Genomic DNA, 20,569 nt, shown 5'->3' on the forward strand with positions numbered 1-20,569 from the left:
ACTGAAGATTGTAATATATGACTTTTAAAAGTAACTGGATTGCTCCGCCCCTGTGTGGGCGTGGCCATAGCTCTGCTTCTATATAAACTCCAGCCCTTCATATTTAACGTCCGCGATCTTGGTGTCGGGCAGCAGTATCCGGCCGTCGAGCGTGAATGCGGTGATGTACGTGGCAATGTTTCCCGCGTCCTCCTCAGACTTCAGCGCTAGGATAATCTGGTCATCGGTGTCCGGGATGAACTTGAAGGAGGAGAAGCCGAGCGTGGGTTTGAGCGGGCCGGCGCGGGACGCAGAGATCCGGCTGAAGTCTGAGGAGCAGCGCAGTATCAGGTTTGTGCCGCGCCTCTCATCCGCCGTTTCATCGTAACGCTCTGAACTCGCTCGCCGTGGGAGGAAGAACCAGCGCTGCAGACGCTCGCTCCACACCGCTGACTCGTGGATCAGATAACCTGATGAACACACACATCACATTTATATAATGAGCGTTTCTGCAGGTTTCACCAAGTCAAAGTCAAGACTTTTTAAGACCATTATTAAGCTTATTTCAGACTTATACGAGGCTAATCGCTAAGGACTTTTTCTAATAGCATGGTTGGGCCAATGAAAAATTTTTAACTTGCCTCATCGAAACAATATAAATGCGTCAATATGAGCTAAATCTAGTTAAAATAAATGAATATAAAAATAAATAAATATTAATATAAAATAAATATTATATAATCATAATAAACTAAATGTTTGCACAAGAGTGTGTCTAAAATATCGAGAGAACTTTTAAACAAAAGTTATTGTCAGAATGATAATTACACCATATTGGTAAATATAGTTAAATATTTAAATTCTGTTCAAGTTTTATTGAAATGGATTATCTGTGCTTGGTCGGCCTGATTGAGTAACTTTATGGACAGAGGAAAATTAAGAAAATTGTTTAAAATTATTTAAGACCTACAACACAAAACTGCAGTAAATTTAAGACCTTTCAAGGCCTAAAATGTTAAGACTTTTTAAGACCCTGCGGACACCCTGATGATAATATATATATATATATATATAGAAAAACTCTTTTAGAGTTAGCCTATTTTATGTAACTTAATGTAATTACATCTGAAATAACTTCAACATTACGACCAATTCTCCACTTTATCAAGTGAAACTTCAATAAACGTGACGCGTTATTCATGTTTTTATGATACTTCAATAGTTTAAATGTAAACTAACGCATTAACTTGAGCCTCTGGTTTCCCATGCTAACTGTCTCTGTTTCCCTGATGCAGTGGTGTTGCTTTATTAAATATCTGCTCATATTTGCTGTATCTCTGCATGAGCACATCAAGCTCAGCTGAAGACAGAAATGCTGATCTCTTCATTCAGATGTTGTCATGGTGACTCGTAATATCTGTGCTCCATTGATAATGCCTTTTTATAGTCACGGTGTGCGCTTAACTCTGAATTAGTCTACTCAGACTTGACTGACCTAACTCAGATCAGCTGTTCTGAAACCCAAAACTCTGAGATTTTAATCTCTCGGTAAGTCAAGACAGAGCTCAAGTTTAAACTCAGAGTTGGTTGAACCTCCTTACTGAAACAGGCCCCTGAGATCAGTTTCTCTAGTAACACCCAGGGCTGATTACTGACACACATGTTCGCAATATTATTTAAAACATGGAGCCTTTTTGTTATTGTATGCCAGATATTTTATACTCTAAATGACTTTTCTAAAAAAGCAAAACTGTTACTCAAATATTTAATTATATTGTCATTTTTTATTTGTTGCATAAAATAACAAAAATGTTTTTACTCTTTTTTTTAACACCACAATACCGATGTTTTACTTCTGAAGAGCTCAGAAAGAAAATTTAAAGGAATAACCTTCATTTCCATCTTAAATATATTTGTTGGTTTCACCAATTGTCTTTCATGTTTATATCTGGAGTAGAGTTTGTATTGTATATCGTGAGAAATATTTCAAAGGGATAGGTCACCCCAAAATGTAAATTCTGTCCTCATTTTCCTCATTCTCCACTCATACAAACTTCTTTCTTCTGTTGAACATAAAGGAAGATATTTTAAAAAATGGCAGAAAAAGCATAGTGTTTTTTGTTCCTATTATGGAAGTCTATGGCTGTTTTATCGAGCATTCTTCAGAATATCTTCATTTGGGTTCAACAGAAGAAAGACACTCTCTGAAGTTTACAACCAGTTGAGAGTGAGTAATGAGGAAATGTTTATTTTTGGGTGCACTGTCCCTTTTAGTATAACATCACAGCCCCTGTGGTCATGTGATCACCTTACAAAGTGAGTATTTGTGTGTGTGTGTGTGTGTGTGTGTGTGTGTGTGTGTGCGTGTGTGCGTGTGGTCTAACCTGGAGGTTTGATGTCTGCTGCCCTCTTCAGTGCGCTGTACCGCGGTACCCAGTTCTCATGCTCCACGTCACCATGGAAACCAACCACCTTCACCCATTCTGGGTTATTATTGACGAACTCGCCGGTGATGGTGGTCCACTCCTTACCGAGACCACCGACATACAGATGCTCATCCTTCACCGCCATCCACTCCGCCTTAAAACCTGACACCAGGGTCAAAGGTCACACATATGAGCATGTAGTAAAGCAGCATCGCATCACAACATTGAGGCTGTATCCAAAATCAATCACCCTCTATACCCTTAATAGTGCACTACTTGAGGGAGAAGCCATTTCTAGTGGTGTCAGAAATCATATTCCATAATCAATCCCATAATAACGAGTGTACAACCTATGCACACTCAACAGCTAGTAATGCTCAAAATGCACTGGGAGAGTTGGCACGGTGAATTAATTTCTACATCTGATCACAAGATGGCGACTATATAGTGAAATCCTATTGGTGTAAGTTACAAATTATCATATTATTTATTTAAAGTAACGTTTGTATAATGACAGACATCAAAATATTTTCAAAATTCATAATAGACAGCTGGCTAAGTTAACTATCACAGGGTCTGAACATGAAGATGATAATATAATTCGTCGAGTTATTTTCAGGTTATATTCAGGTTATGCTCTGGTTATCTTCAGGTTGTGCTCTGGTTATCTTCAGGTTATGTTCTGGTTATCTTCAGGTTATGTTCTGGTTATATTCAGGTTATGTTCTAGTTATCTTCAGGTTATGTTCTGGTTATTTTCAGGTTATGTTCTGGTTATATTCAGGTTATGTTCTAGTTATCTTCAGGTTATGTTCTAGTTATCTTCAGGTTATGTTCTTGTTATCTTCAGGTTATGTTCTGGTTATCTTCAGGTTATGTTCTGGTTATCTTCAGGTTATGTTCTGGTTATCTTCAGGTTATGTTCTGGTTATATTCAGGTTATGTTCTAGTTATCTTCAGGTTATGCTCTGGTTATTTTCAGGTTAAGTTCTGGTTATCTTCAGGTTATGTTCTGGTTATATTCAGATTATGTTCTGGTTATCTTCAGGTTATGTTCTGGTTATATTCAGAACTACAAATTATGTTCTGGTTATCTTCAGATTATGTTCTGGTTATATTCAGATTATGTTCTGGTTATGTTCTGGTTATATTCAGGTTATGTTCTAGTTATCTTCAGGTTATGTTCTGGTTATTTTCGGGTTATGTTCTGGTTATCTTCAGGTTATGTTCTGGTTATATTCAGGTTATGTTCTAGTTATCTTCAGGTTATGTTCTGGTTATTTTCGGGTTATGTTCTGGTTATCTTCAGGTTATGTTCTGGTTATATTCAGGTTATGTTCTAGTTATCTTCAGGTTATGTTCTTGTTATCTTCAGGTTATGTTCTGGTTATCTTCAGGTTATGTTCTGGTTATCTTCAGGTTATGTTCTGGTTATCTTCAGGTTATGTTCTGGTTATATTCAGGTTATGTTCTAGTTATCTTCAGGTTATGCTCTGGTTATTTTCAGGTTAAGTTCTGGTTATCTTCAGGTTATGTTCTGGTTATATTCAGATTATGCTCTGGTTATCTTCTGGTTATTTTCTGGTTAATTTCGGGTTATGTTCTGGTTATCTTCAGGTCATGTTCTGGTTATATTCAGATTATTCTCTGGTTATCTTCAGGTTATGTTCTGGTTATTTTCAGGTTATGTTCTGGTTATCTTCAGGTTATGTTCTGGTTATATTCAGATTATGTTCTGGTTATCTTCAGGTTATGTTCTGGTTATATTCAGAACTACAAATTATGTTCTGGTTATCTTCAGATTATGTTCTGGTTATATTCAGATTATGTTCTGGTTATGTTCTGGTTATATTCAGGTTATGTTCTGGTTATATTCAGGTTATGTTCTGGTTATATTCATATTATGTTCTGGTTATGTTCTGGTTATCTTCAGGCTTTGTCCTGGCTTTATTTAGATTTTGTTCTGGTTATCTTCAGGTTATTTTGTGGTTGTCTTCTGGTTTAGAGATTATAAAATGTTATTCAACCAACAAGCAGCGAGAAAAGTGACAATAAAGACACTCCACCAGTTTCTCTTGCTTTACAATAAAGGTCACTATAGTAAAACATCTTGAAAATAATATCATGATTTTAGTTAAGATTATTTTTTATAATCCATTACATAAGTAAATTTCCTTTTCTGCAAATTCTGCTTAATTAAATAGAATTATATACAGATAGCTGCAGTATAAAAAATAATTTGTCTCAGCATACCTGTACATTTTATCAAATATACAAACTAACTTCACTTATAAAGCAAGCTGTTTTATTTTAGCTGTCCTCGTTTATAGACAGCACATTTCATTCTGCTGTTTTATTTCTCTTTCTGTTTTTTTCCTTTTTGTTTCAGTTCTGAATTTCAAACTAAAAGAACTACAAATTTCTTTTTTAAAATTAACAATAGACAGCTTGCTAAGTGTCAACCATCACAGGGTCTGACCAAGATTATGATAATATAATCAATCTGAGTTATCTTTAGGTTATGTTCTGGTTATATTCCAATTATGTTCTGGTTATCTTCAGGTTATGTTCTGGTTAAATGCAGATTATGTTCTGGTTATCTTCAGGTTATGTTCTGGTTAAATGCAGATTATGTTCTGGTTATCTTCAGGTTATGTTCTGGTTATATTTAGATTAAGTTCTGGTTATTTTCAGGTTATGTTCTGGTTATCTTCAGGTTATGTTCTGGTTATATTTAGATTATGTTCTGTCATATTATCTTCAGGTTATGTTCTGTTATAAAACAAAACAAAACAAAAAAAGCCTGACTGCTTTGTTTTGCCCTTATAAATTAATCCTGTAATCCTCAGTTTATTAAGCCAGCATTGTGGAACAGGCTCAAGATCCAGTTTATTATTTCTAATGTTAGTTTTACCTTTAGAAACGCTGCCGTCTCCATCCGTCAGAATGACCCACGGCACGGCTCGGTTCCCCTCAATCCGGTACACCACACCGGTACGGTCATCCACACTGTACAAGTGTCCATTAAACGCCACCAGTTCGGAAAGTTCCATCCCGCGGCCCTTCTCGGACAGATGGCTCTCCAGAGCCACTGTATTCGGATCCCACTCCACCGAAACACTGTCTCCGCTTTCCGACACCAGAACATGTCCTCTTTTTAAATAACTGAACCACGTATTGTCCTTTTTACTGCGCGAGTTTGTGTCCAGATCTGCTATGACTGCGATACGGTAGCGGATCCCATTGGCTGTGTGTTCTGGAGGGCTGAGCGGGTACGTGTCGTTATACCGTGCCCCGATTGGATCTGCATCCACCATTGCACCAGAGACATCCCGACTGGATCTCCATGAGCGTGGGCTGTTTTCAGGGGAGTCTGATCCATGGTCAGTGGATGTGTGGTGCTGGTACAACAGGACGGCTAATGCTAGCAGTGCTGCCACACCGATGGCCCGCCACCGGAAACGGAAACGCGGATCGGAGATGGAGTTGGTCATGGAGGGGAACATGGAGGAACCGTGAACTGAAGCCCGCGAGGAACTCATGGAGTCACGGCTCTCGGCTGATGGAGAGAAGAAATGGTGAATTTGTTAATAAAGATGTTTGAGTTTTGAGATGTTAAGTTTTTATTATAAATTATATTTGTGTTTATTTAGAACTATAGACAGAAAATAAACGTTTAATATTCGGTGTGAGATCAAAATATAGACCGAATAAAAGTGTAGAGTTTGGTGTCACTTTACACTGTTATTCTGTCTATATTCTGATCACACACACCAAACTTTACACTGTTATTCTGTCTATATTCTGTTCACACACACCAAACTTAACACTTTTATTCTGTCTATAATCTGATCACACACACCAAACTTTACACTGTTATTCTGTCTATATTCTGATCACACACACCAAACTTTACACTGTTATTCTGTCTATAATCTGATCACACACACCAAACTTTACACTTTTATTCTGTCTATATTCTGATCACACACACCAAACTTTACACTTTTATTCTGTCTATAATCTGATCACACACACCAAACTTTACTGTTATTCTGTCTATATTCTGATCACACACACCAAACTTTACACTGTTATTCTGTCTATATTCTGATCACACACACCAAACTTTACACTTTTATTCTGTCTATAATCTGATCACACACACCAAACTTTACACTTTTATTCTGTCTATATTCTGATCACACACACCAAACTTTACACTGTTATTCTGTCTATATTCTGATCACACACACCAAACTTTACACTGTTATTCTGTCTATATTCTGATCACACACACCAAACTTTACACTGTTATTCTGTCTATAATCTGATTACACACACCAAACTTTACACTTTTATTCTGTCTATATTCTGATCACACACACCAAACTTTACACTGTTATTCTGTCTATATTCTGATCACACACACCAAACTTTACACTTTTATTCTGTCTATAATCTGATTACACACACCAAACTTTACACTTTTATTCTGTCTATATTCTGATCACACACACCAAACTTTACACTGTTATTCTGTCTATATTCTGATCACACACACCAAACTTTAAACTTTTATTCTGTCTATATTCTGATCACACACACCAAACTTTACACTTTTATTCTGTCTATAATTTGATCACACACACCAAACTTTACACTGTTATTCTGTCTACATTCTGATCACACACACCAAACTTTACACTGTTATTCTGTCTATATTCTGATCACACACACCAAACTTTACACTGTTATTCTGTCTATATTCTGTTCACACACCAAACTTTACACTTTTATTCTGTCTATATTCTGATCACACACACCAAACTTTACACTTTTATTCTGTCTATATTCTGATCACACACACCAAACTTTACACTTTTATTCTGTCTATATTCTGATAACACACTAAACTTTACACTGTTATTCTGTCTATATTCTGATCACACACACCAAACTTAACACTGTTATTCTGTCTATATTCTGATCACACACACCAAACTGTACACTTTTATTCTGTCTATATTCTGATCACACACACCAAACTTTACACTTTTATTCTGTCTATATTCTGATAACACACTAAACTTTACACTGTTATTCTGTCTATATTCTGATCACACACACCAAACTTTACACTGTTATTCTGTCTATATTCTGATCACACACACCAAACTTTACACTTTTATTCTGTCTATATTCTGATCACACACACCAAACTTTACACTGTTATTCTGTCTATATTCTGATCACACACACCAAACTTTACACTGTTATTCTGTCTATATTCTGATCACACACACCAAACTTTACACTGTTATTCTGTCTATAATCTGATTACACACACCAAACTTTACACTTTTATTCTGTCTATATTCTGATCACACACACCAAACTTTACACTGTTATTCTGTCTATATTCTGATCACACACACCAAACTTTACACTTTTATTCTGTCTATAATCTGATTACACACACTAAACTTTACACTGTTATTCTGTCTATATTCTGATCACACACACACCAAACTTTACACTTTTATTCTGTCTATATTCTGATCACACACACCAAACTTTACACTTTTATTCTGTCTATAATTTGATCACACACACCAAACTTTACACTGTTATTCTGTCTACATTCTGATCACACACACCAAACTTTACACTGTTATTCTGTCTATATTCTGATCACACACACCAAACTTTACACTGTTATTCTGTCTATATTCTGTTCACACACCAAACTTTACACTTTTATTCTGTCTATATTCTGATCACACACACCAAACTTTACACTTTTATTCTGTCTATATTCTGATCACACACACCAAACTTTACACTTTTATTCTGTCTATATTCTGATCACACACACCAAACTTTACACTTTTATTCTGTCTATATTCTGATCACACACACCAAACTTTACACTTTTATTCTGTCTATATTCTGATTACACACACTAAACTTTACACTGTTATTCTGTCTATATTCTGATCACACACACACCAAACTTTACACTTTTATTCTGTCTATATTCTGATCACACACACCAAACTTTACACTGTTATTCTGTCTATATTCTGATCACACACACCAAACTGTACACTTTTATTCTGTCTATATTCTGATCACACACACCAAACTTTACACTTTTATTCTGTCTATATTCTGATAACACACTAAACTTTACACTGTTATTCTGTCTATATTCTGATAACACACACCAAACTTTACACTGTTATTCTGTCTATATTCTGATCACACACACCAAACTTTACACTGTTATTCTGTCTATATTCTGATCACACACACCAAACTTTACACTTTTATTCTGTCTATATTCTGATCACACACACCAAACTTTACACTGTTATTCTGTCTATATTCTGATCACACACACCAAACTTTACACTTTTATTCTGTCTATATTCTGATAACACACACCAAACTTTACACTGTTATTCTGTCTATATTCTGATCACACACACCAAACTTTACACTGTTATTCTGTCTATATTCTGATCACACACACCAAACTTTACACTTTTATTCTGTCTATATTCTGATAACACACTAAACTTTACACTGTTATTCTGTCTATATTCTGATCACACACACCAAACTTTACACTGTTATTCTGTCTATATTCTGATCACACACACCAAACTTTACACTTTTATTCTGTCTATATTCTGATAACACACACCAAACTTTACACTGTTATTCTGTCTATATTCTGATCACACACACCAAACTTTACACTTTTATTCTGTCTATATTCTGATAACACACACCAAACTTTACACTGTTATTCTGTCTATAATCTGATCACGCACACCAAACTTTACACTTTTATTCTGTCTATTATCTGATCACACACACCAAACTTTACACTTTTATTCTGTCTATATTCTGATCACGCACACCAAACTTTACACTTTTATTCTGTCTATAATCTGATCACACACACCAAACTTTACACTGTTATTCTGTCTATAATCTGATCACGCACACCAAACTTTACACTTTTATTCTGTCTATTATCTGATCACACACACCAAACTTTACACTTTTATTCTGTCTATATTCTGTTCACACACACCAAACTTTACACTTTTATTCTGTCTATAATCTGATCACACACACCAAACTTTACACATTTATTCTGTCTATAATCTGATTACACACACCAAACTTTACACTGTTATTCTGTCTATAATCTGATCACACACACCAAACTTTACACATTTATTCTGTCTATTATCTGATCACACACACCAAACTTTACACTTTTATTCTGTCTATAGTCTGATCACACACACCAAACTTTACACTTTTATTCTGTCTATAATCTGATCACGCACACCAAACTTTACACTTTATTAATGTCTATATTCTGATCACACACACCAAACTTTACACTTTTATTAATGTCTATATTCTGATCACACACTAAACTTTACACTTTTATTAATGTCTATATTCTGATCACACACACGAAACTTTACACTGTTATTCTGTCTATAGTCTGATCACACACACCAAACTTTACACTTTTATTCTGTCTATATTCTGATCACACACACCAAACTTTACACTGTTATTCTGTCTATAGTCTGATCACACACACCAAACTTTACACTTTTATTCTGTCTATAATCTGATCACACACACCAAACTTTACACTTTTATTCTGTCTATAATCTGATCACACACACCAAACTTTACACTTTTATTCTGTCTATAGTCTGATCACACACACCAAACTTTACACTTTTATTCTGTCTGTGTTTTGATCACACACACCAAACTTTACACTTTTATTCTGTCTATAATCTGATCACACACACCAAACTTTACACTTTTATTCTGTCTATAATCTGATCACACACACCAAACTTTACACGTTTATTCTGTCTATAATCTGATCACACACACCAAACTTTACACGTTTATTCTGTCTATAATCTGATCACACACACCAAACTTTACACTTTTATTCTGTCTATAGTCTGATCACACACACCAAACTTTACACGTTTATTCTGTCTATAATCTGATCACACACACCAAACTTTACACTTTTATTCTGTCTATAATCTGATCACACACACCAAACTTTACACTTTTATTCTGTCTATAATCTGATCACACACACCAAACTTTACACGTTTATTCTGTCTATAATCTGATCACACACACCAAACTTTACACGTTTATTCTGTCTATAATCTGATCACACATTCATTTCAATCAATCTTCTGATTATACCAGAATTTTTTTAATCTTATTATAAACACACCAGTTAATTCCTACCATCTATTTTCGGAAATTTCATTCATATATCATTCACCTGATTTATACACACACACACACACACACACACACACACTTTACAAGGCAACCTAAAAGTTCCAAGTTACACTGGGTTTACTCATTTTTTTAAATGAAGTAACAACTAATTTCCTTATAGAGTGTGGGTGAACTATCCCTTTAAACACACACGAGACAGTCGCCTGCTAATAAACACTGATTTCTGCATTTAGATCCTGAGTTTATATTAGTCTGAGCTATGATCAAATATCCTGACGCAGGATTCCCAAATCAGATCCTTGAGCTACAGAAATGCTGATCATCCCAAACTGAATATGTCTGACTGCCTGAGTCCAGCACAGGTCATCATAGCACAAAAAGAAAGCATGCACATCCATTAAACCAAAAATAAAATCATGCATCTCTAAACATGATCAATTATTGAGAGCTCATTGAAGGTTTTTAAGAGCAGTGATTTGCACAGTGTTAATACGTATAAAAAATACGCGCATCTTCACACTTCACTGCTCACAGATCTCTCTTTTACAGTAATATATTTGTGCATATACAGTAGATCAGTCAGTACTGAGGACAATCTGATGAACTAATCTAACAAAAAACTGAAGATCATAGTCTAGAAATTGATCAAAAATTAATATGTTGAGGGAAAATATTACATCAAAACTGAATAAACAGAACAAATCTAAAGACGAATATTTAAAACTTTGTATTTTAATTTATTTTGCAATAACTGGTTCGTATTTAATTGTATTATCTTTCTATTCCTAAAGATGTTCAGTGATCAAACTTCTATTTCATTGGATATAATTGTTTGTTTTGTGTAAATGCATCACAATTATTGGCTATATTCACTGGAAAATGAATAATAATATTAATTTTTGTGTACTCATTTATGCTGAGCTGTATATATTGTGTTCAGCATCTTCAGTGTGTGCATGAAACAAACAACAGATGCTAATTCAACACAGCAAACATCCCAAGAGCAGAGCGTAATGATGACACGGGAGACTCCAGTGCTGTTTAACAACCTGTTGGAGTCATTAACACTGGCTTCATTGAGGAATTACACACACTACAATCCTCATCAGGACTACAGCTGCACAATATATCTCTAAATTATCGCTATCATGATAATTCATTCATGTTCTTTTCGGCTTAGTCCCTTTATTAATCAGAGGTCACCACGGCGGAATGAACCGCCAACTTAACCAGCATATGTTTTACGCAGCGGATGCCCTTCTGGCTGCAACCCAACACTGGGAATCACCCATACACTCTTGCATTCACACACATACACTACGGACAATTTAGCTTACCCAATTCCCCTATAGCGCATGTGTTTGGACTGTGGGGGAAACCGGAGCACCTGGAGGAAACCCACGCCAACACATGGAGAACATGCAAACTCCAGACAGTAACACCAACAGAACCAGTGACCTTCTTGCTGTGATCGTGTGATTGTGCTACCCACTGCTCCACCGTGACGCCCTATCGCATTAATAGTTTATGGAATATTAGTAGTATATGCAATATATGTATCACAGATGTGTGATAAATTACATTCATGCATTGGTTGTTTTGATCTTTAGCCCCGCCTCCCCAGTAGTTGCTGTTCTGCTATTGGCTGGAGCCCAAAGGTGAACCAAGAGCTGAAAATAAAAACTAGTGGGCGGAGTCGAGACAAGAGAGAAAAATGACAACAGCCAATCAGAGTCAGAATATCTTCAAATCAGGTTTTCACTCACTTGTAGTATTTTAAAGACAAATATTTGCAGTTTTTTAGTCTGAATTAGAATTAATAAGATCTGAAAAATATATTTCACCTGTTTATTCTAATATCATTAGATAAATAAATTATTATCAAACATAGCGAATGAAAATATTACTATTGCAACTCTCCACAACATATTTTACACAAAGCTCCACACATGACAACAGCATGATTAATCTAATCTTTTGCACAGCACACTGTGACTTTACCTGTGAAAGGTGAGAGATTAACTGAGTAATCAGTGAACCAGCCCTACAAAACAAGCAATTATACAGCAATCACCATCGCTATTTTAGTGCTGGGGCATAGCTGCTACAGGATACACTGTAAAAAATAATCCGTAAATTAGCAGATTTCCCTATTTTGTGATTCATGTTTTTATTTTTACCTGTTTATTTGTGCTTTTGAATTGCATTATGAGAGCTTGCTCTTCCTTCCAACAATATTTAACCTTGAAAAGTGTCTTTTCTGCACATGTGTGATAGTGTGCAGTGCTGTATGGTCTGGGTTGGTGTTGTATATTACGCTATTAAAGTCTTGTAATAAACTACAGCACATTTTCTGTTATACAGACTTATTCCTCTAGATATTATTTCTTATATTATTTCAAACTAGTCAATTAGTTTAATTGACTAAAATTTCAATTAAAGTCATTTTGTTAAACTGTAGAGTTGAGTGGAGTTGAGAGATCAACATCCCAATGCAATTCACAACCGCTAATGAACACAAAACACAGAAAATACTGAAACTGATCATTAACAGATGTTTTAGAGTGTACAAGCAGGTTACTTACAGGCTTAACTATATATTTCATTAGCTGGACAGTGGCTACGTTTAACACAATGTTGCTTTTACAGTAAATAACTATGTTATCTTGTAAATAGTGGTCAAGTTGATCATATCTAAAGTCTATTCTGTGAAGCAGCAGTGTCGTCCTACAAGCTGAAATAATGGATAACAGCTGTCATTTGGTTTTACATTTATTTAGATATTACTGGGATTTCTGTAAATAATATTTTACTTTCAAGTAAAAATGGTTGAAATTGAATCATTTAATTTAATTATACTAGCAGAATGTTTTACGAGGGTTTATTACAATTTCTTAGCAAAATGCATCTGTCTATCACCTTAAAAAATGAATAAACAAATAAATAAATAATTAATAAATAAATGAAAGAGTAAAAAAATGAAAGAATAAATAAATAAATAAGTAAATAAATTAATTAATTAAATGAAGAATATGCTACTGTGTTTAATTTAAGTTACTTTAACATTTTCTTATTACCATGTTACTTACGTTTCTTGCCATTTCGACTCAGCCTTGATGAATACAATTTACACAAATAAAAGCAAAGTAATAGAAGCTTTGAAATCATAATTTCAGTGAAACAATGTTTAACAATTATATGTAATATATATATATATAAAGCAGTCTACTTGTTATCCACACATGCGTAGGGCATAAACAAATATACTAAAATATTAGTATTAATATGCAACAATATTAAATATATTTTAAAAAATGTTAGTAGATGTTTATATTACAATATTAAAATGTATAATTTATGTTTAATATTAGCAAACATTTATACTGAAATATTAAAACCACAAAAGTATCTATCTCAGTAACTCAAATAAGTATCATTAACAGTAAATACATGTACAGTAAATGTCAACAAATAAAAGCACAACTGAAGATGAGTAATAGAGAGAGAGTTTATTGCTTTATTTGTGACCCTGGAGCACAAATCTAGCCATTTTTTGGGGGGGGAGATTGAGATTTATGCATCACATGAAAGCTGACTAAATAAACTTTCTAAGGATAATATCTGACTGAGATACAACTAATCTCTAATCTCTCGAAAATCAAAATATGGAGAGAATCTCCTTTACAGTTGTTTAAATTAAGCTCTTAGCAAAGTATACCACCAATCAAAAATAAAGTTTTGATATATTTGCAGTAGAAAATATCCAAATTATTATTAATGGAACATGATCAATATTTAATGCTGGAAGGGCATCCGCTGTGTAAAAACATATACTGGATAAGTTGGCGGTTCATTCCGCTGTGGCGACCCCTGATTAATAAAGGTACTAAGCTGTAAAGAAATTGAATGAATGAATGAATTTTGGCATAAAAGAAAAATGGACACTTTTGACCCGTGTGTTTTTGGCTGTTTTTGTGGTTCCAGGTTAAAAACGGGTAAAATGTTCAGTTTATAAAAACACTTTTCTATAATACATAGGTTTATCATAATAAAAAAGGCTAACAGCAATAACTAAAAGCATGAGATAAAAATCTAAAAGTTTTTTAAGATTTGTTTGAGATTTGTTTTTCAAAATCTACATTTTACTTAAATATCTATTAACTATTAATGACCTAATGATTTTTGCCATAAAATAAAAACCAATCATTTTGATTTGTGGCTGGTTTTGTGATGCTGGGTCACATTTTTAGCTACTTCAAGGGTCGGCAGGACCTCAAGGTGGGAATCGAACTCAGGTCGCCATGAACACCGGAGTGCCATGTGTCGATGCACTAACCACTACACCATTGGCACTGACGTGTACTCAACATTTGAAAACATCAGTTACACTGACCTAAAATGTCTGAAGTTGGAAACTGCTACTAAGAATTACCACATTATCAGAACAAACAAACATAGTTCACGGTAGGCATGAGATGATAACTGTGTTCAAGGTATACCGCGGTTTGGAGAAGTCAAGGTTCTAAAACCACCAACATTTTCTGTTATACCTTACCTAAGGTATGTGCATGATTTTTTATTTACATTTTTTTAGAACCACAGTATCTCCAGCAGAAAATATATCCAAAGATAATGTTTAATTGTACAGAAATCTGTGTTTATGAAACAAATGAAGACAGCAGAAGTCAATGATTCATTTAAATTATTTAGCCTGACATGTTTACTGCTCCCAAGTTTTATAAATGTTTCTCAAAATAAAATATATCGATTTCAAAGGGGAAAAAAGTTTTAGTTTTAGAGAAATAATCACAATACCGTGATATTTTTATCCAAGGTTATCATACCGTCAGAATCTTATACCAGCCCATGCCTAGTTCACGGTGACCCGAGTTCAATTCACGCCTCAAGGTCCTATACCGATCTTTCCCCTCCCTCCTCTCCCCACGCTTTCCTGTCTATACTCTCTACTGTCCTATTGAGTACATGAGAAAAAACACAAGGAAATAAGGATTATGTTTTTTTGTTCCCTCAACATCAGGCATTCCAGTTCTGCAGACAAAAATTTTCAGTTGGCACAACTTAAAAAGTTTTGTTAGAGTAGTTCACCTCTCCAGAAAACCAATAATCTTTTGTTAACCCAACTAAATGTTTTTTGTATTACTGACAAATAATTTAAGGTCAGTGCAGCTGTTTGCAAAAGTTGAGTGAACAAGAAAAAGCGAAAGGAAATAAGGATTATGATGTTTTGTTGTACTGACTTAAAAATATTACAGTGAAGAAAATGTATTAAACTCTACAAATGGTTTATATAAAAACTGTATTCTATAAAACAGATTTATCACAATAACAAAAACCACAACAATAACAATAAATAACACATCAGATTAAAAACAGTCTTCTAAGATTTACTTTAGAATATAAAAGTTTCAAACATTTGTTAAAGAACTATTAAAGATGAATAATAATAAGCGCTCTGCTCTACCTTTCTTTCTGCCTCTCATGTCTGAGCTGTTGATTGAGTGTGTGTCCAAGTGTGTGTGTGTGTGTTTATCATCAGTGTGTCATCATCTACTGAGATCAGTGAGCCGCGCAACAGTGACGAGGCAAATCCTGAGCACGAACGAACCCTTGCCTACTACACACACTTTCTCTCTCACACACTCACAAAGTCATTCTCACGCACACACACATGTAGTCTCTCTCAGCAACACACACACACACAAACTCTCTCTCAGACACACAGTAATGCGCTCTCTCATGCACACACACACACACACACTAACCTTCAGACTCCACAGATACTGTGCTTCTGTGCCAGAGGTTACAGGTAGGAGAATAATAAATCTCTTCTCTTCATATTTCCAGGAGCACATTTGTTCTCTAAACACGTCTGTAATTCCTCCAGGAATGTGAGAGCAGGTTTATTTGTTCACAGGGGCGCGCTACAGATTAAAACTGGCTCTAATAATGAATTAGTGTTTTTGTGAACTCTGTGATTGTGTGTAAATCTCAGGTCAGAGACTCTATTGAGGAGAAGCTGATTTGGTTGGTAAATGATTGCAAACAGGAGTGAAATAAAAGCGTCGGCGGTGCACTAGAACACAGTTCACCATATCTATATTAGATTTATACACTCTGTTATAGATTTTAGGGTAAAAAAGGTATTACATGTGGGTTAAAGATGCAAGGTTAACTCTATGAAGTGATTTAGTTATAAACATGTTATTGAAATATAATAAAATAACAAGTAAAAAGTAACGAACATGGTAAAATATATGAAAATAATTACATTTATTCGAGAATTATTAATAATAATTAATTTTCCTTCAGCATAGTCCTTTTATTCATCCACAGCGGAATGAACCGCCAACTTATCCAGCATGGTTTACGTAGTCGATGCCCTTTCAGCTGCAACCCAGTACTGGTAAACACCCATACACTATAGCCAATTTAGTTAATCAGTTACCCTATAGCGCATGTGTTTGGACTGTGGGGGAAATTGGGGCACCCGGAGGAAACCCATGCCAACACGGGGAGAACATGCAAACTCGACCCAGCGACCTTGCTACAGTGCTACTAACCACGGAGCCACCATGTGGCCGTTAATAATAATAAGTGTATTTTATATAACATTATATTCCAGTGCTTGAGGATGCTTTACAACAAAAGGAGGAAAAAAATAAACAAAAAGGGTAAAGAAAATAGCAGATTAATTAATAAAAGGAATATCAAAGACAAAAGAACAAATAGCAAAAATGAAAAAAAGCATTAATGATCGTAATATTCAGAAAATACGTGAGTTTTAAGATTAAACCTAGAAATATTAGTGATGCAGAGGAGAGAGTGTGGGAGATTAAAATACTTACATTAATAGAGTAAAATAATTAGTTAGAAAAGTAATGAACAGGGTATAAAAACAATACAAAAATAATCACTATTCATCTAGAAATAAAATAATTAAACTAATATAATAAGAAAAAGTAATGAACAGGGTAAAAAATTTACAAAAATAATCACTATTCATCTAGAAATAAAATAATTAAATACAATAAGTTTTTTTTAAACAAATGAACATGATATAAAAAAGAAAAAAAATACATTTGATAATGAATTTAAATAATTAATATAAGAAAATTGTAATAAAAAAGTAATGAACATGGTTTAGAATATAAAAATCATTACAATTCATCTATAATTAAAATGATTAAATTAATATAATTAGAAAAAAGTAATGAACATGGTATAAAATTTTCAAAAATAATTACAATTCATCTAGACTTAAAATAATTTTTTTTTTAACAAATGAACATGATATAAAAAAAGTCATTTCATCAAGAATTTCAATAATTAATATGAGAAAATTATAAGAAAAAAGTAATGAACATGGTTTAGAATATAAAAATAGTTACAATTCATCTAGAATTAAAATGATTAAATTAATATAATAAGAAAAGTAATGAACATGGTATAAAATATACAAAAATTAAACTATTCATTCACTGATTTTCTTTTCGGCTTAGTCCCTTTATTAATCAGTGGTCACCACAGCGGAATGAACCGCCAGCTTATCCAGCATGTTTTTTGCAGCGGATGCCCTTCCAGCTGCAACCCATCACTGGGAAACACCCATACACTCCTGCGTTCACACACACACACTAAGGCTAATTTAGTTCATCAATACCCCTATAGCTCATGTGTTTGGACTGTGGGGGAAACCGGAGCACCTGGAGGAAACCAACACAGGGAGAACATGCAAACTCCACACAGAAACACCAACTGACCCAGCCGGGACTCAAACCAGTGACCTTACAACTAATCTATAATTAAAATAATTAAATTAATATAATAAAATAATAAAAAGTAATGAACATGGTATAAAATATAAAAATAATTACAATTCATCTATAATTAAAATAATTAAATGAATATAATAAAGTAATAAGTTAAACAAACTAATGAACATAAATATATATAAAATATATCTATAAAATAAAATAATATATATATAAAATATTACAATTCATCTAGAAATAAAATAACTAAATGCACATAATAAAATAATAAGTAAAATTAAGTAAAAATAGAAGCAATTCGTCTATAATTAAAACATTCATAAAATATTCCATGAAGTAAAATTCATGATTCATATTTAAATTAAAACCTGATAGTAATTAATGTAATTGAAATAATAAGAAAATTAAAGTTTCTTTACATTTAAAGATGCTTCTCTCTTTTAATTAAACTAACCAATGATCATTTTATATTGTAGTAATGTCAAGATATTTATAAAGCATTACTGATAAAATCTAGTTTTATGTTCTGTAGCCTGTAGATCTGTGATTTTCCTCGGATCTATCCATTATTATGATTACTAAGTTAAAATATTGACTTTTAATTGCAGGTCAGAGAGTAAATATGCAACATTTCATTATATTAACATTTACATTACATTACATTTAGTCATTTAGCAGACGCTTTTATCCAAAGCGACTTACAAATGAGGACAAGGAAGCAATTTACACAACTATAAGAGCAGCAGTGAACAAGTGCTATAGACAAGTTTCAGGTGTGTAAAGTCTAAAAAGCTAAGCATTAGTAAAAATTTTTACATTAAAAATTAATACATTTCCCTTACTGTAGAAAAACCAATCCCTGTTTGGTTTGTGTATATACTTTATTTTTCTGTTTCATTTACACTATATACACTGTAATTGTTCTGTTGTTATTGCAAACAAAAAAGTATTTCCAAGCCTTCCAGCCCGGAAGTGTGTTGATCTGCGCATGCGCGAACCCTCCGCCATACACGCGATGTTTTATTTACACAAGTTACTCAAAAACACAATCACAACAACATAACAATTGGACAGTCAATAAAATTTCAGTTGTTTCGTGTTTGCCTGAGGCTTTAATCTCTTATATTACAACCGTTGTTATACTTCCCTCATCCCAGTCTTGTCTTTAAGTTATAAACACGTCCAAAAGTTTATATATTAATTGAATGACTAATGCGATGACATAATGAGGTTTCTCCGAGACTTTAGTTTTAATAAAACAGGAAACATTAAACTGAGGTATTTACCGGCAGTTTCTGCTGAATAACCGCCGTTAACCCTTTATGAGGCGAACCCTTCCCGCTCCGAATTTCGCGAATTTTCTGCAAACAACGTTACTCACCGTGTTTTTCAGACAGATGTAGTAGTTTAGTCCTGTGTTATAATGCGTTATTACATCCTCGCTCCATCCTTCGGTACCGAACGCGTTTCCTCCGCCGTTCACACCGAAACAATCCTCCGCCGTTGCTGCCAACACACCGGTACCGCGAAACCCCGCCCACAAGCACAGGCGGCGAAGGTTCGGCTCATGAATATTAATCACGTAACGCCACGTTCGTTCAAGACGACTCGCTGATTGGCTGAAAGCAAGCATGGAAAAGTTCGCTGACCAATTAAACCGTCACACAGTGTGCGTAGACTAATTATTAAATATTAATTAGGTTACACAACATGTAACTCTGGAAGACAGCTAAGCAACATTGAAGAATTGTAATTATTCATGAGATTAGCTTTCACCACTGTAAAATTTATAATTTAGATGCAGTGCATTAAGAAATTGTGCTGATAGTATTATTAGCAGGGCTACAGACAGAATCTGTGGACTTATTTAGATTTTTCTGCACATAAAATAATCAGAGAATAATTTTTGAGAGTTTAGTAAATAAAAACTTAACATGAAATGTAAAAAAATATTAGTTATTACTTAAAATAATACATATTATTTAAGGCTTATAATGCAAATCCAATTAGAAGTACTTGTTTAGTAAACAAAGTTAGTCTCTCATATAATAT

The 20,569-nt window shown here is 34.0% G+C and overlaps 1 protein-coding gene across 2 annotated transcripts; it reads right to left on the bottom strand.

Annotated features, from left to right (window-relative positions):
* Window positions 1-4: 4 nt before the first annotated feature.
* On the bottom strand, window positions 5-20,048 carry cant1b (calcium activated nucleotidase 1b). Of its 2 annotated transcripts, none has more exons than XM_056467848.1 (4): window positions 19,899-20,048; window positions 5,320-5,964; window positions 2,364-2,567; window positions 5-449 (listed from the first exon to the last, which is right to left on the bottom strand). In XM_056467848.1, exons 2-4 carry the CDS (start codon window positions 5,945-5,947, stop codon window positions 79-81), a joined length of 1,203 nt encoding a protein of 400 aa, XP_056323823.1. In that variant the 5' UTR covers window positions 5,948-5,964; window positions 19,899-20,048; the 3' UTR covers window positions 5-78. The 2 variants fall into 2 exon arrangements, with proteins under 2 accessions (XP_056323823.1, XP_056323822.1); XM_056467847.1 differs by lacking the exon at window positions 19,899-20,048 and adding an exon at window positions 16,207-16,309.
* Window positions 20,049-20,569: the final 521 nt, after the last annotated feature.

This window comes from Danio aesculapii, chromosome 11 (genome assembly GCF_903798145.1).
Source record: "Danio aesculapii chromosome 11, fDanAes4.1, whole genome shotgun sequence".
NCBI classification, from domain to species: Eukaryota; Metazoa; Chordata; class Actinopteri; order Cypriniformes; family Danionidae; genus Danio; species Danio aesculapii.

Excerpts from the sequence above, each read along its gene's own strand:
- cant1b (XM_056467847.1), bottom strand. Across the intron at positions 2,568-5,319 it reads AGACGGCAGCGTTTCTAAAG|GTTTTAAGGCGGAGTGGATG; the intron begins GTAAAACTAACA and ends CCCTGGTGTCAG. Across the intron at positions 450-2,363 it reads AGCAGACATCAAACCTCCAG|GTTATCTGATCCACGAGTCA; the intron begins GTTAGACCACAC and ends TGTGTTCATCAG.